Raw genomic sequence first — 15,962 nt, forward strand, 5'->3', positions numbered from 1 at the left:
ATATCCTCACCAACACTTGTTACAGTTGTGTTAATGAGTATAAAGTAGTATCTCATTGTGCATCTCCTGATGACTAATGATGAATATCTTTCTGTGTGTTTATTGGCGATTTGTTGCCTTCTTTGGAGAAATATCCAGATCCTTTGCCTATTCATTAATTGGTTTAATAGTTTTGTGGGAGGTTCTTTAGAATTTTATATATGTAAGAATTTTATTATATATGCCATTTTTGAATAGGGATAGTTTTATAATTTCTTTTTTTAAATAAGAGTGAAGTAACAGTCTAAAAATATTAAATGGAAAATTCCAGAAGTAAACAGTTCATAAGTTTTATTAAATTTTACACTATTTTCAGTAGTGTGATGAAATCTCGCACTGTCTTCCCAGACATAGATTATCCCTTTGCCTCAAGTGATATTGCTCCTTTCCTGTTACTCACTTAGTAGCCAGATCTGTTATCAGAGAAATCACATTCACGTAACTTGTATTACAATGAATTATAATCATTCTCTTTCATTAGTTGTTAGTCTCCTACTGTGCTTAATTTATAAATTAAACTTTATCAGAGGTATGTATGTATAGGAAAAAACATAGTACATACATGGTTCAGTACTATCCACAGTTTTAGGCATCCACTGGTGGTCTTAGACCATATCCCCTATAGGTAAGGGGGAACTACTATACTCAATTATGCAGATACTTAGAACCTTGCATATATTACATGTATAATACTTATGATCTTAAAATGATATATTCTTTTTATAAGTATATATTTATTTAATTTTTAGATGGCAGTATGGGCAAAGAAAATGTCCAAAATTCAAACTCCTGAACATACTCCTCGGTTATTTGATTTAGTAAAAGTAAAAGATGAGGAAATTCGCCAAGCTTTTTACTTTGCTTTACGAGATACCTTAGTAGCTGACAACTTAGATCAAGCCACAAGAGTTGCGTATCAAAAAGATAGAAGATGGAGAGTGGTGACGTTACAGGGACAGATCATAGAACAGTCAGGTAATATGGTTTTATTCCTCATATTGGGTCTATCTTTATTTAATCTTGTTGCAGGAGACATCTAAAGTCTGACTTCTCTTTTCTCCAGGTACAATGACTGGTGGTGGAAGCAAAGTAATGAAAGGAAGAATGGGTTCTTCAGTTGTTGAAATCTCTGAAGAAGAGGTAGGTATGTTTAAAATTAGTCATACTTAAAAAACAGCTTTATTGATATATAACATACATACTATAAAATTCAGCCATTTTAATATACTGTACTCACATTTTAACAGATTTCTATAAATGACTAATATTTAAGGCCCTGGCTGCTGTAGCTCAGTGGATTGAGTGGGCCTGCACAGCAAAGGGTCACCGGTTCTATTCCCAGTCAGGACATGTGTCTGGTGCAGGCCAGGTCCCCAGTAGGGGAGGCACAAGAGGCAACCACACATTGATGTTTCTCTCCCCCTCTTTCTCCTTCCCCTACCCTCTCTCTAAAAATAAATTTAAAATTTTTTTAAAGACTACTATATAAGATGTGGAGTTTTATGTAAAGCTCTTTAAAGTTCGAAAAATAAAATGTTAATTGGAAAATATGTGCTTAACATATTTTTTCTATTACATTTGGATCATATGACTATTTCATAATTTATTTAACCATTCACTTATACTGTTTGGCATTTAACTTGCTTTTTTCCCCACATAATTATTACTGCATTACAAAGTTTTTTCTATTTCAAAATATTTTATATGCACCTACAAGTATATTTGAATGTCAAAATGGGGAAAATTGTGTTCTCTTATCACCCTCAGAACATTATATCTACTTTTTTTTTTATCCTTAAAAATATATACATGGCCCTGGCTAGTGTAGTTAAGTGGATTGAGCGTGGGCCTGTGAACCAAGGGTCGCTGGTTCAATTCCCACTCAGGGCACATGCCTGGGTTGCAAGCCAGTTCCCTGGGTGGGGGTACACGAGAGGCAACCACACATTGATGTTTCTCTCCCTCCCTTACCCTCTCTCTAAAAATAAATAAAATCTTTAAAACACAAACACACACACACACACACACACACACACGGATGTCCTGGATACCTGACTTTTTCCCGCTATGCCTTCATTTCTCCCCCCCCCCCCCCAATTTTTGAAATACTTTATATCATTCCACTTAAACATCTGCATAGGGTAACTGATTTTGCTGTTAATCTGAAACACTCTCATTAAAAACTTAGTTAACTAGTACTCTTCTTTGTAGGTAAATAAAATGGAATCACAGTTGCAGAGAGACTCTCAAAAGGCAGTAAAAATCCAGGAACAGAAAGTACAACTGGAAGAAGCAGTAGTTAAGTTAAAGCATTGTCAACGAGAAATGAGGAATACCCTAGAAAAGTTTACTGCAAGCATCAAGGTACTCTTGTCAATATTAGCTGAAACTATTGGAATTCAGTAGTAATTTAGCAGAAGCATTTTGATATTTGCTTACAATTTTAATATAAGGGAGGAAGGGGATGGATCTCTAGGTAGAAGACTGCCTCTTGATGATTTTGTTTCCCTGAGTACTAATGGATAAATGCCGTCACAGTGTTGCTCTAGCCACAGTTATTCCTGGTTTCCATTAGTACTCCATAGAAATGTCTCTTCCTTAACAACTATATGACCTTTTCATTTTTTTCAAAGTGGAATGTTTTCATAATCATAAAATAGCAATGCATGCTTATAAACAAAACGAAAAAAACAAGTTTTCAGAAAATATTCAAAAGATAATCTCCCTCAATTTTTATGTATCCTTGAACATTGCATACATGTTTATGTATGTGATAAATATGGATATACATATTAAGTATACATGTGGGATTTCAATGAGTTACACTATTCTTCAATTAAGAAATTGTGGTTTTCTGTCTAAGCCAATGAAAATTTACTTGGCAGTTGCATTAGAGCTTTTTGTTGATATAATTTGATAAATGTTTTTATGTACACTGCTATGTTTAAAATATCTTTGTTAGGTATATACTCATTCAATTATTTCCTTAGGTTAGATTCCTAAAATAAAAATTACTACTCAGTATGTATACAGTGTTTAAGGCATTTATTGCATAAGACCAAAGTGACCTCAAAAAGATGGTTCTAATTCATTTACTCCTAACAGCATATACAAATAATTATTTGTCCAAGTCTTAATACACTAGGTACTCTTCAGTACATTGTAAATTTGCTACTTTAATATACTGAAAATGACATTTTAACTTTCCTTTGTAATGAATTTACCAACCCATCATTTTATGTTTGTTGGCCATTTTCATTTTTTAAGTTCAGAATGTTTAAAGGAAATGTTACTGAGTTAAAATACTGACCTTAAATATTAAAACTGTTCTGTAGCCTTTATCAGAGCAAGAAGAATATTTGAATGTCCAAGTTAAGGAACTTGAAGCTAATGTACTTGCTACAGCCCCTGACAAAAAAAGGCAGAAATTACTAGAAGAAAATGTTAGTGCTTTCAAAACAGGTATGTTTACAAATACAGACCCTTTTTTTTTTTTTTTTTGAGATTGTTAAAAATGTTTGAAATGTTTGAAATAACAATTTATAGAGTATTTAAAAATAGCAAGTCACTGCTCTGTTTTAGGGTTTCTATTGTTTCATTCTCAAGATTATAAAGTAGTATTAAGGTTAAATAAGTACTATTAAACTGAGAATTATATTTGACAAATAAGGAAGCCAAGGCATGAAAGAGTTTATATAATTTGCCCAAGGTTACATAGCATACATATGGTGTTATAAGAATTCAAGCCAGTCTGATTCCAGAACCCATGCTCTTAATTTTCATATTTTGTACTCTTAAGATTTTATTTATTTTTAGAGAGAAGGGAAGGAAGGGAGAAGAGAGGGAGAGAAACATCGATGTACAAGAGATACATCTATCAGTTGCCTCTCCCACACTCCCAGCTGAGGACCTGGCCCGCAACCCAGGCATGTGCCCTGACTGGGAATCTAACTGGCGACCTTTTGGTTTGCAGGCTGGCACTCACTCCGCTGAGCCACACCAGCCAGGGCAGATTAAATATTTTGTTTTATATTTATTTAGTGCTTAAACATTTCTCCAGCTAATGTGCAGCGAAATAGAGAAGGGATAGTGGGGGGCGGGGGGCAGCATGGTATAGAATGGTGATTTAAAATTACAGATATTATATGCCAGTTTTTTTCTCCTACTTCTAATAGATATGCTACTATTGATTAAAAAAAAAGAAATGCATTGTATATATTTGAAAATGAGGAAGAAAATGTTCTAAAGATCTAGCCCCTCATAGCTGGCCCATCCCAAGTGTAAGTCATGGTGCCAGCTCCCACTGCAGCTACAGGTGAGCCTGGCACATAGTCAGCCTAATGGAATTTCAGCCATCTTAGATCTGAAAAAAAATTACTCCTGTTGGCAATGTAGACAACCTATTAAATGTGTATATTTAATATCCTTAGAGAATAAAGAGGGACCCAAAAGACAAAAAACACAAAAAAAGACCCAAAACAGGTTGTTTTGTTTTTCAAGAGCTGAGTGGTGATCTCAAAAATATTTAAAAAACAATTCTAACCTACCTAATAGAGAAGAGACAAAAAGGAAGCGATAGTTAATTTCTTATCCAATCCTTTTCTCTCAGTAAATCCTATCTCCACCTGTGCCAGATGCCCACGTACCTACTAGGAGCTTTATGGGAATCTCTTTCCATAAGTTAGCTCAATTTTTTGTTTACCTGTCTAGGTATAGATATTCTTGGTAGCTTGAGCATCTTACCTTTTTGTCACCTTTCATCCTTCTGATCTTGTATTGTGATTAAGATTTAAATAGAACAGAATCCACTCTGGCGTATGTGTGCATAAGAGAATAGTAGGTTGTTTACAGAATCATTAGGCTGGCTAAAGAAAGAAATTCTAAGTTGAACATTCAAGAATAATTTCCTGAGCTACTCTGCAAAACCATTAAAAGAACTATACTGCCTCTCAAATTGGAAAGTTTAACACTACAATTTACCAACAGCAGAAGCACATTCCACCCACTGTAATCTGTACCATCAAAGTTAATGTCACTGCCTGTAATCACAAAGCTTTTGACCGGACACCAGAACTTCTAACTCCACTAAGAACTTTCCTGTGACTGCTTGCTTACAGAAACATGTTTGATTCATCACTTTTGCCTCCCAAATAATACTTTTGTTTTGGTTGAATGGACCTAAATGATGTCTGAATCCTAGGTACTAGGGAATCTAGGAAATGCAACTTAGCTATCTGTACCACACAAAAGAATGCCAATTTTACCATCTCCTCCACTTCTTATAACACGTGGAGAAGAACTCTAAGGTTAGCAGGATAAAATGACCACAATGTCTTCACCCCTGGGAAGTTAATGGGCATATAGTCTCTCATGGTAAAAATCACTACGAGACCAATAGTCAAGGAAGTACCCTAAGAAAAAGTTGTAAATGTCTTTGAAATGAGCTTTAGTGCATGAAGCCATTGAGAAATAAATGGGTTATTTTCAGAGCTGAGCCAGAGAATTTACCATGGCGATTATAACACCGTTCGTCTTGACAAGAGTTTTTGAGGTGCTTTTCCCCAAATGTCTAAAATTTCTTTTAAATACGTCAGGTTAGTCATATTGACTGAAGAAATTAACATCCAACAAGTGCTTGTTAACCTAGAAACATGAATTAAGAGTTTGGTGTTTTCTTGTTTTTTGTTTTTTTCAGAATATGACAAGGTGGCTGAGAGAGCTGGTAAAATAGAAGCTGAGGTTCAAAGATTACACAATATCATTGTAGAAATTAATAATCATAAACTCAAGGCCCAGCAAGACAAACTTGATAAAATAAATAAGCAATTAGATGAATGTGCTTCTGCTATTACTAAGGCCCAAGTAGCAATCAAGACTGCTGACAGGTAGAGTATGTCCTACCCTACTTTGTCTTCCTCTTCCCTCCCTCAACATTAGAAAGGGGCTTAATACTTAATATCCATTGAATGTCTCTATTACTGTTACTTACTAAATCTGTCTGATATGTTATTACCTAATAGGACTTAAGGGGAACACTGTAAACATTTATCATATGACTAGTTTTGTTTTAAATTAATAAAACAGGTATACCTTGACAAAGTGTAGTTCTGTAACTCCCCAGATGTTGTGAGGACATAGAAATTAGTTTTCTTTCTCTGGCTTAGGAGTAGTTGGTGATTAAGTAGATGTAGATCTTAGAGATCTCTTAGAACAATTGTCTAAAGTAATTTAAATTCTTAATTAGATTATTCGATTGTCTCAGATCACAAGAAGTTTTTTATCCATTCATAGATCTTGTTTTAAAATGAATTTTTAGATTACTATTGAAGTATTTCTAAAAGAATTAAAGCCAAATATGTATGTAAAAGTTGAAATGTGAGTAACTGTCTCTTGAAATTAGAAGAAATTGATTGCATATTGATTATCTCGTGACTAAGCTATTCCAGTGCTTTTTGCTCAAAGATAAGACACTAATAAGCCATTTGTTAGGAGCAGATTTTTGCAGAAACAAATTTGTCAAAGTAGAAGTAATTTTATGAAGGGAGAAAACAGTCGTTCTTCCCACTGTGCCCCCATCCCTATACCCCTTTGGAAGTACTTGTTGCCCTGAGTTGAACTGGGAGGTAATTTTTATTTCAATATATAGCTTCATGGGTACGGTACTTGAAGAATGTCCAATTTGACAAGTGACAAAAGAATATAATAATTGAACCTGCTTCAAAGTGTAAGATAGAATGATAGAAGCTTATATATAAGGAAGTTTCATTAATTTGTACTGAGTTTAATAAAGTATACAGTACCCACAAGTATATATATATATGTGTAAACAAAAACAAAAATATGTGTAAACAAATTCAGGGGTGGTTTTGAAAATCACAAATCTTTAAGTCTGTAATAGAGAAAAATGTCATGGTACATCATGAAAAATTGTTTGGGAGGTTTTAAGAAGCAGGTTAATCAGTCACATTACCATATTTTTAATACATTATTTTGCTTGTTCAGAAATCTTAAAAAAGCACAAGACTCTGTCTTTCGCACAGAAAAAGAAATAAAAGATACAACGAAGGAAGTAGGTGACTTAACAGCAGAACTAAAAAGTCTTGAAGAAAAAGCAACAGAGGTCATAAAGAATACAAATGCTGCAGAGGTAAGAATTAGAGAAGGGAGAGAATGGTATTTGAAACAGTTGAAATAATTGGATATATGACATCAGTGCCTTGCATAATACACGCTCAGTAGGTTAAAATGTTTAACTATATTAACTTTTACTTGTACAATAAAAATGAATGCTATAACTTTTGAGTAAATAAGTTTTAATTTAAAATGAAAAGAGCATGGGAAGAGATTGCCAGCTTCAACTTGGTAATGTAAAACTACCTGTTCTTTATTTGGGAAGGTCATATCTGTAGCAATTATTCTTGGTTTTTAGGAGTCCTTACCAGAGATCCAGAAAGAACATCGTAATCTACTTCAAGAACTAAAAGTAATTCAAGAAAATGAACACGCTCTTCAAAAAGATGCACTTAGTATTAAATTGAAACTTGAACAAATAGATGGTCACATTGCAGAACATAATTCTAAAATAAGATATTGGCAAAAAGAGGTGAGATTTTTACCATTTAGTTAAATGCAACTTTAAAATACCGTTTATGAAACATGGTTTAGTTTTTTGGGGTTTTGTTTGTGTAGTGAGGTATGTTATGATTCTTAATTTCATGATATAATGACTTCCCAGGTCTATAGGGGATATAAGGAACAATATGCAATAAAAGTAATCAACATACTCATCCAAGGGCTGATTTGGAGATTTAACAGAAGGCTACGTGAACACTTTGGAATACTATACCTGTTTTTCTTTTTTTTAATTACTTATTATTTAATTGTATTTTTCCCATTTCCATTTATTCCCCTTATCCTGTCTTCCATCTCCACCCAGTCCCTCCACCTCCACCCACAATCACCACACCGTTGTCAGTGTCCATGAGCACTTTTTCTTCTTTCCTCAATCCTGCCACCCCACAGCTGTCAGCCTGCTCTCCATATTACTGTCTTTATTTTGCATGTTAATTCAGTCTCTTAATTAGATTCCACATAAAGGGAAATCATATGGTATGTGTCTGTCTGTGACTGGCTTATTTCACTTAGCATAATGTTATCTAGATCCCTCCATACTATCACAAAGGGTAAAATTATCTTTTTTCTTTTTTTTTTTGTGGCAGCCAAGTAGTATGCTATTGTGTAAATGTACCATAGTTGTTTTTTCCATAGTTGAAAAAAATCATATTTTTTTGAAGTCCTTTGAAAAGTATTTGATGCACAAATTAGTTACAAATCCCTGATATATATGTTGTAATAATAGGTAGGTATGTTATCATATTGTTGATTTGATTCTTTTAAACAATGAATGATAGTACAGTGCCCTCCCTAACTGTTCATTTAATTGAACTTTTAGATTTCAAAAATATCACTGCATCCCATAGAAAATAATCCTGTTGAAGAGATTTCAGTTCTGAGCCCAGAGGATCTTGAAGCCATCAAGAATCCAGATTCTATAACAAATCAAATTGCACTTTTGGAAGCCCAGTGCCATGAAATGAAACCAAACCTTGGTGCCATTGCAGAGTATAAAAAGAAGGTATGAATAAACTGTTCATGTATCATAGTCAGAAATTCTTAGTCCTCAGTCTCAGTTGTGGCCCCTGATTTCAGATAATGTGCAGTATTGTCATCTCAGATTTATAACTGAATAGATGCTTATTCTCATGATATTCTTTCCATAGGAAGAATTATATCTACAACGGGTAGCAGAATTGGACAAAATTACTCATGAAAGAGATAATTTTAGACAGGCATATGAAGATCTTCGGAAACAAAGGCTTAATGAATTTATGGCAGGTTTTTATATAATAACAAACAAATTAAAGGAAAATTACCAAATGCTTACTTTGGGAGGTGATGCTGAACTGGAGCTTGTAGACAGCTTGGATCCTTTCTCTGAAGGAATCATGTTCAGGTTTGTAATCAAATCCTAAGTTCTAGATCTTCCTATTACAGAGTTCTGTATTTTCTCCAAACTCTTAAGTGTCTTTTAGAGCTGGGACATGAAGTTTGAAGATGTGTAACTTGTTTTATTTGATCATAAATACTAAATTATTTACATATTGACAGTTTAGAGCATAAAACCTGGACAAACAGCAAATACTTTTTTTTTAAGTATGTTTTATTGATTATGCTATTACAGTTGTCCCAATTTTTCCCCTTTTTTCTCCCCTCTGGCCCAGTACCCCCATACCCTCAGGCCTGAGATTATCACCAGGGCCAGTGGAGCAACTGTCTTAACCGCATTGTGACTCTGGTGGGGAGGGCTCATAGAGGGGACAGTGCCACTGACTGGACTATGGAGATTGCCTGGAGGAAGCTGTCTGTCTCCCAGCACTCACACTTCACTTTCTCCCCATATGCCACTTGCGCCCTTCCAGCTGTTGCCCTGGTGCTGAATCCCAGAAGGTGTAGGTCTGAGTAGGTCTATGCAGGCTCTTTAAGAGGGAAGAGGAGTCTCTTGAGAATCCCACAGTTTCTTCCGCTGCCCCAACCCCCACTGGCTTTTACAGGCAGAAGTTACGTGTATCTTCCTGGTGCTGGAACCTTGGGCTGGGTGGTCTGGTCTGGGGCTGGTATCACTCACTCCAGAGGTATCTTTTTTGACTTTTATCCACCACACATGAATGTGAGGCTGTCCGTTGTGCCACCTCTCCACCTCCATGCACCTTTGCCCCTCCTACCCGTCTGGGTGAATGTAGCTTCTTTAAATCCTTGGTTATTGGACTCCCATACAGCTCAATTTTCTGACAAATCTGGGTTATACTTGTTTTGTAGTCCAGGTGTAATTCTTGCTATAGTTGTACACAGAGGCGTGTTTACCTAACACCTCCATCTTAACATGTGTAAAAATTGCATTAGAAATGGGGGGAGAATAGCAAAAAGTACTTATTAGCCTGCTTTTTAAATCTTAAAGTTTAGGTAGATGCTCCTATGTGTTCATCCTCCAGTAATGTTTTTATAAAATTACCCTCCCCCCCAAACTTATAATTGTGAAAAGCAACTTAGAAGTTCCTGAGGAAGGTGATTATGGAAAACAAATCATAGAGTCTTAACCTTTACACATAATTCAGCTAATGAGATTTTATTATTTCAGTGTTCGACCACCTAAGAAAAGTTGGAAAAAGATCTTCAATCTTTCAGGAGGAGAGAAAACACTTAGTTCATTAGCTTTAGTATTTGCTCTTCATCACTACAAACCCACTCCACTGTACTTCATGGATGAGATTGATGCAGCCCTTGATTTTAAAAATGTGTCCATTGTTGCATTTTACATATACGTAAGTAATCATTTAGAGCTTTGTATCTTAAAAATTGTATGGGTTGCTCAAACATTTCAGGTTGAATTCTTTGACTTTTTTCTTTCTGTTAAGGTAAGGTTTTATTTATTTATTTTAGGGAGAGGGAAAGGGAGGGAAAGAGAGGCAGAGAGACATCCACGTGTGGGATTGCCTTTTGTGCAACCACTACTGGAGACCTGGCCCACAACCCAGGCATGTGCCCTGACTGGGAATTGAACTTGTGATCCCTTGGTTTGCAGGTGGGTGCTCAACCTGTGATCACAGGTGAGCCACACGTCCAGGGTTCTTTGACTTATTTCTTACTTTTGAGCTTTTTTTAAACTATTCTCTTCTAACCCCATGTCCTAGGGTATCAAAGGAAACAAACTTCTGTACTTGAACCAAATACTTCCATTTGGGGGGAAGAAAGATATAAATTGATAGTATCAATTAGAAGATAGACAGCTAGAATCTTCTATATCCTGCTTAGAACTTTTTTCCATTAAAAGATTCCTACACAACCATGCTTCCAGAAATACTCAAATTTCTCTCAAATACTGTTGCATAAATTATCCATCTCATCATTCCTGTTTGTGTTAATTATCAATGTATTACTAAATTTATAGCCTAAAATACAAGGTCCGCCAGAAGTAAGGCCTGCTTGAGTGTAGTTGGTAGGGTAATAATATGGGTGTAGTGATTTATAGTTTTAATGTGAATATTTCACCTAAAATGTCATATGGTATGCTTGAGTGTGACATTATGATGTTACATAATTACATGCCTGTGGTTTTGTAATAAAAAGGGGGCATTATTTGTGTCAAACCCTGTAGATTGCAGGAGGTAATGCCTAGATCTTTATTGTATGACGTACCTGTCAATACTTACTGTTTCTTACTCTTTCTCTTTAGGAACAAACGAAAAATGCCCAGTTCATAATAATCTCTCTTCGAAATAATATGTTTGAGATTTCAGATAGACTTATTGGAATTTACAAGACATATGATATAACAAAAAGTGTTGCAGTAAACCCAAAAGAAATTGCATCTAAGGACTTTGTTAAACTTGTTTATACAGAAGATTCATCAAATTGAATCAATACAGACCCAGTGTATTGTATTACTGATTTTTTTTTCTTTGTAAAGGATTACAACTATATAAAATTCATATTCCTGAATTTGATCATGTAAACTTGCTTCTAGTTTCTACTGTTACAAGTCTAATAAAATATTCTACCTACTTCTAGGAGATTGTAAGAATCTGACAATTTTGTAAGGAGCAGACAATGAAGAAAATAAGATACCTAGAAGGTCAGATTGCTCACCTTTTTACCAAATTGCTACTACCATCAGAGTTTAAAGTATGTTAATTTAGTTACTTTTAAGTTCTAAACTAGTTCATGTTATCAAGATGCAGCATACTCTTGTGGACCTTTGACTTACAGTGGAAAAACCTGCCAGCTACTAGTTTATAAATTCCTAAGGTGTTGTGTTCCCATTCATTTACTACTTTAGACAGTCACTGTTTGTTACTCATATACTGGGAACTTTTTTTTAAATCAGTCATTCTGAATTATAAGAATGAAAACTTAAATACTTTATATTGCTTGTCTAAAATTTGATATATGTTTAAAACAATTGCAAGAGGCCAGCAAACTGAGACAGTGTGTCAACACGACTAGGATATTGCATACGGTGAAAAAAAAATACCCACTATAGTTACTTCATAAAAAGAGTGAAGTATACAGAGGTTAAATTCCATAGTGTAAGTGGAAGTTAAGATAGAGGGTTGTTTCCTACCAAATTGTCATGGGGTGTGTGTGTTGACACTATTAGCTCAAAAAATATGCTACTATAAATAAGCTGGCAACTGCTTGGTTTTCAGGAGTTTGGGTACTGAGTCAAAAGGTTTTACCCTTTCTATTCAATTTCTACATAATGATCCTGAGGACTTAAAAATAAGAGTTAATTAGCTCATTATTCAGTAATGCATTATTTAGGGACTAAAAATCCAACAAATATTTGTGTTATAATGTAAATACATTAGCATGGACCTAAATAAAGATCTAAACCTCAAGTATGGTCTTTTGTTTGTTTTAATTTTAATTGTGAAAAGGCCAAACTGCCACATGCAGAGCCTCATTTGGATGTGTCTGGAGTTTTGGAAGCTTGACTACTCTGTTGTCCTGCAAAGGACCTTGAGAGCTTCTTTGGAGGTCCTAGCAGGGGAGCATGGCCTTGACAAAGTGCACACAGCTTCAGGAGGGACACACATGGAGCAGTGAGGGAGGAAGGGGACATCTGCCCGGCCAGCCAGATCAGCAGAATCAACCTGGCAATAGATGTTGCAGCCAGTTTGTCTTCACACCCTGGTTATTTGTTTTCAATCAAGATTATCTAAAAGTAACTAGAAAAGGCTATAATTATAATCAAGTGTGTTTTCATTGGTGAGAGTAGAGATGAATGGAATTAAGTATTTTATTGCGTTTTAATAACCAGTGTAATAGTAGAGTTTAGTACTAAGTTTTAAAAAAGTAGCTGTGACTGGTGTGGCTCAATGAATTGCAGCTGGCCTGCAAACCAAAGGGTCACCAGTTCAATTCCTAGTCTGGGCACATGTCTGGGTTGCAGGCCAAGTCCACAGAGGGCATGCGAGAGGTAACCACACACGGATGTTTCCATCACTTCCTCATTCTCTAAAAGTAAATAAAATCCTTAAAAAAAAAATGCCTGATAACTCACAACTTGTATCAAAATCCCAAAGTTACCACCCCTGAGTCTGAGTGCCTTAAGTCACTCAATAGTTAAGAGCTTATGGAAATATATATTTTTGTTATGCATAAAACAAATAACTTGAATATGTACTTCAAATATTACCATCTCCTGGTAAAAATGCAAAGAGAACAGCACATTTAAGAATTGGTTACTTGTATATAAGCATAACTTGGGAGATATTGCAGGTTCATTAGTAGACCACCACAATAAAGCAAGTCACAATTTTTTGGTTTGCTAGTACATACAAAGGTTATGTTTATCCCATACATACTGCAGTCTATTCAGTGCAATAGCATATCTTTTTTAAAATGTACATCCCTAAATTTAAAAATGCTTTATTGCTGCTTTAGAAAAAGCCATTATCCATGGCTTTAGTGAGCTGTAATTTTTCTGGCATACACAGACTTGATGAAGGGTTGCCATGAAACTTCAATTTGTAAAACAATCTGCAAACTGCAATAAAACAAGGTATGCCTGTACTTGACTATATTCATACACAATACATAAATCAAAAAATAAAGTTTTAGCCTATTAAAAATTGGCAAATGACAAAATAGTTACGTCAAATACACAAGCCAGTGAGGCTCCATTGGGCATTGTCTCTTGAACCAAAACATTGCAGGTTCCATCGGGGTCCATGCCTGGGTTGCAAGTTTGGTCCCCTAAGGCAGGTACAGAAGGCAACCAATTGTTTCTCTCACACCCATGTTTTTCATCCTCTCCCTCCTTCCCCACGCTTAAAAAAAAGATGATGTCAGACTAAAAATGTTAAGACTTCTGGCCAAGATGGAGGTGTAGGTAAACACTGCCTTCTCGCACAACCAAAAGAAGGACAACAAACTTAACTAGAACTGACAGAAAATCAAATTGTACGGAAACCCAACAACCAAGCAGTTAGAGAAGACACATTTATCCAGACTGGTAGGGGCGAAGATGTGCAGCCAGGTGGAGAGGACTTGAGGCAAGGCAGCGACTGGAGGACCTGGCAAGGAAGCGGATTGCAGATTGGGCAGTCCCATACTCACGTGCAGATAAAACTGAAGGGACAATTCAGGAGTGAGACAGACCACACAACCCAGGGCTCCAGTGTGGGGAAATAAAGCCTCAAAACCTCTGACTGAAAACAATGGTGGGGGTTGAGGCAGCAGCGGGAGAAACTCCCAGCCTCACAGGAGAAGTTGGAGAAACCCACAGCGTCCTAGAACATACACAAGCCGATCCACCCAGAAATCAGCACCAGAAGGGCCCACTTTGCTTGTGGGAAGCAGGGGAGGTGACCGAAAACTAGTGGAGAGCGGAGCAAGCAGCACTGTTCCCTCTCAAACCTCTCCCCCACATATAGCACCACAACGCAGGGACGTGGGTTGCCCTGCTCTGGTGAACACCTAGGGCTCTGCCCCTTACAACATCACAGGTGTGCTGAGATAAAAAAAAAAAATGGCCCAAATGAAAGAACAGATCAAAGCTCTAGAAAAAATACAACTGAGCAACAAAGATACAGCCAACCTATCAGATGCATAGTTCAAAACACTGGTAATCAGGATGCTCACAGAATTGGTTGAATATGGTTGCAAATAGAGGAAAAAATGAAGGCTATGCTAAGTAAAATAAAGGAAAATGTACAGGGAATCAACAGATGACAGGAAGGAAACTGGGACTCAAATCAATGCTGTGTACCAGAAGGAAGAAAGAAACATTCAACCAGAACAGAATGAAAAAAAACAAAAATTCAAGAAAATGAGAAGCTTAGGAACCTCCAGGACATCTTTAAACATTCCAACATCCAAATCACAGGGGTGCCAGAAGAGAAAGAGCAAGAAATTGAAAACTTATTTGAACAAATAATGGAGAACTTCCCCAATCTGGCAAAGGAAATAGACTTCCAGGAAGTTCAGGAAGCTCAGAGACTCCCAAAGAAGCTGGACCCAAGGAGGAATACACCAAGGCACATAATTATATTACCCAAGATTAAAGATAAGGAGAGAATCTTAAAAGCAGCAAGAAAAAAACAGGCAGTTACCTACAAAGGAGTGCCCATAAGACTGTCAGCTGATTTATCAAAAGAAACCTTACAGGTAAGAAGGGGCTGCAAAGTATTCCAAGTCATGAAAGGCAAGAACCTACATCCAAGATGGCTCTATCCAGCAAAGCTTCATTTAGAATGGAAGGACAGATAAAGTGCTTCCCAGATAAAGTCAAGTTGAAGGAGTTCATCATCACCCAGCCCTTATTATATGAAATGTTAAAGGGACTTATCTAAGAAAAAGGTCAAAAACTGTGAACAATAAAATGACAAACTCACAGTTATTAACCAAACCTAAAACAAAAACAAAAGCAAACTAAGCAAACAATAGAACAGGAACAGGATCATAGAAATAGAGATCACAGGGAGGGTCATCAGTGGGAGAGTGGGAGGGAAAGGGTGGGGGGGGAAGGTACAGAGAATGAGTAACATAAATGGTAGATGGAAAATAGGGGAAGAGAGATAAGCAATCTATCAGATGCAGAGTTCAAAACACTGGTTATAACGATGCTCAAGGAACTTAGTGAATACCTCAACAGCATAAAAATGACCCAGGCAGAAAGGATATAATGGAAACAAAGAATAATTTACAGTCAGCTAGTATGGCTCAGTGGATTGAGTGCCGGCCTGTGAACCGAAGGGTTGCTGGTTCAATTCCTAGTCAGGGCACATGCCTGGGTTGCTGGTCAGGTCCCCAGTAGGGTGTGCACAAGAGGCAACCACACATTAATGTTTCCCTCTCTTTCT

The 15,962-nt window shown here is 36.3% G+C and overlaps 1 protein-coding gene across 1 annotated transcript in view; it reads left to right on the top strand.

The window, feature by feature from the left end:
* The window catches only part of SMC4 (structural maintenance of chromosomes 4), a 35,265-nt gene extending 22,771 nt beyond the window's left edge, over positions 1–12,494 (top strand). Inside the window, exons 14-24 of the mRNA XM_045851378.1 lie at positions 789–1,014; positions 1,103–1,179; positions 2,251–2,403; positions 3,375–3,501; positions 5,735–5,924; positions 7,042–7,186; positions 7,469–7,642; positions 8,492–8,674; positions 8,820–9,052; positions 10,235–10,418; positions 11,330–12,494. Coding sequence (XP_045707334.1) covers positions 789–1,014; positions 1,103–1,179; positions 2,251–2,403; positions 3,375–3,501; positions 5,735–5,924; positions 7,042–7,186; positions 7,469–7,642; positions 8,492–8,674; positions 8,820–9,052; positions 10,235–10,418; positions 11,330–11,512 — 1,875 coding nt within the window. The 3' untranslated portion in view covers positions 11,513–12,494. The remainder of the gene's footprint in view (positions 1–788; positions 1,015–1,102; positions 1,180–2,250; positions 2,404–3,374; positions 3,502–5,734; positions 5,925–7,041; positions 7,187–7,468; positions 7,643–8,491; positions 8,675–8,819; positions 9,053–10,234; positions 10,419–11,329) is intronic.
* Positions 12,495–15,962: the final 3,468 nt, after the last annotated feature.

The sequence above is a fragment of the Phyllostomus hastatus genome, unplaced genomic scaffold (genome assembly GCF_019186645.2).
Source record: "Phyllostomus hastatus isolate PE091 unplaced genomic scaffold, TTU_PhHast_1.1 phas_contig_86, whole genome shotgun sequence".
NCBI lineage: Eukaryota > Metazoa > Chordata > Mammalia > Chiroptera > Phyllostomidae > Phyllostomus > Phyllostomus hastatus.